At 61.8% G+C, this 296-nt stretch overlaps 1 protein-coding gene across 1 annotated transcript in view; it reads left to right on the top strand.

The window, feature by feature from the left end:
- EMH_0052640 (uncharacterized protein) overlaps positions 1-296 on the top strand; it is a gene marked incomplete at both ends in the record, with an annotated part of 1,968 nt that overhangs the window by 1,212 nt on the left and 460 nt on the right. Inside the window, 2 exons of the mRNA XM_013496898.1 lie at positions 3-6; positions 139-254. Coding sequence (XP_013352352.1) covers positions 3-6; positions 139-254 — 120 coding nt within the window. The remainder of the gene's footprint in view (positions 1-2; positions 7-138; positions 255-296) is intronic.

Genomic DNA, 296 nt, shown 5'->3' with positions numbered 1-296 from the left:
GTTGCTGTTGCTGCTGCTGCTGCTGCTGCTGCTGCTGCTGCTGCTGCTGCTGCTGCTGCTGCTATTCCTGCCGCTGCCGTTGCTGCTACCACTGCTGCTGCTGCTGCCGTTCCTGCTGCTGCTGCTGCTGCTGCTAAGCTCGGACGGCTATCGGTGTGATGCGTTTGCAGCTTCGGGTGCAGCAGCAGCAGCAGCAGCAAAGGCAGCAGCAGCAGCAGCAACGGCAGCAGCAAACAGAGGAGCTTGTGGCTCACGTAAGCTGCGCTGCACTCATTCTCTGCTGCAGCTCCTGCAGC

This window comes from Eimeria mitis, genomic scaffold (assembly GCF_000499745.2).
Source record: "Eimeria mitis Houghton genomic scaffold, Emh_scaff2364, whole genome shotgun sequence".
NCBI lineage: Eukaryota > Apicomplexa > Conoidasida > Eucoccidiorida > Eimeriidae > Eimeria > Eimeria mitis.
The sequence above is the reverse complement of the archived record's forward strand: the minus strand, read 5'-3'. Positions and strand labels throughout refer to the sequence as shown.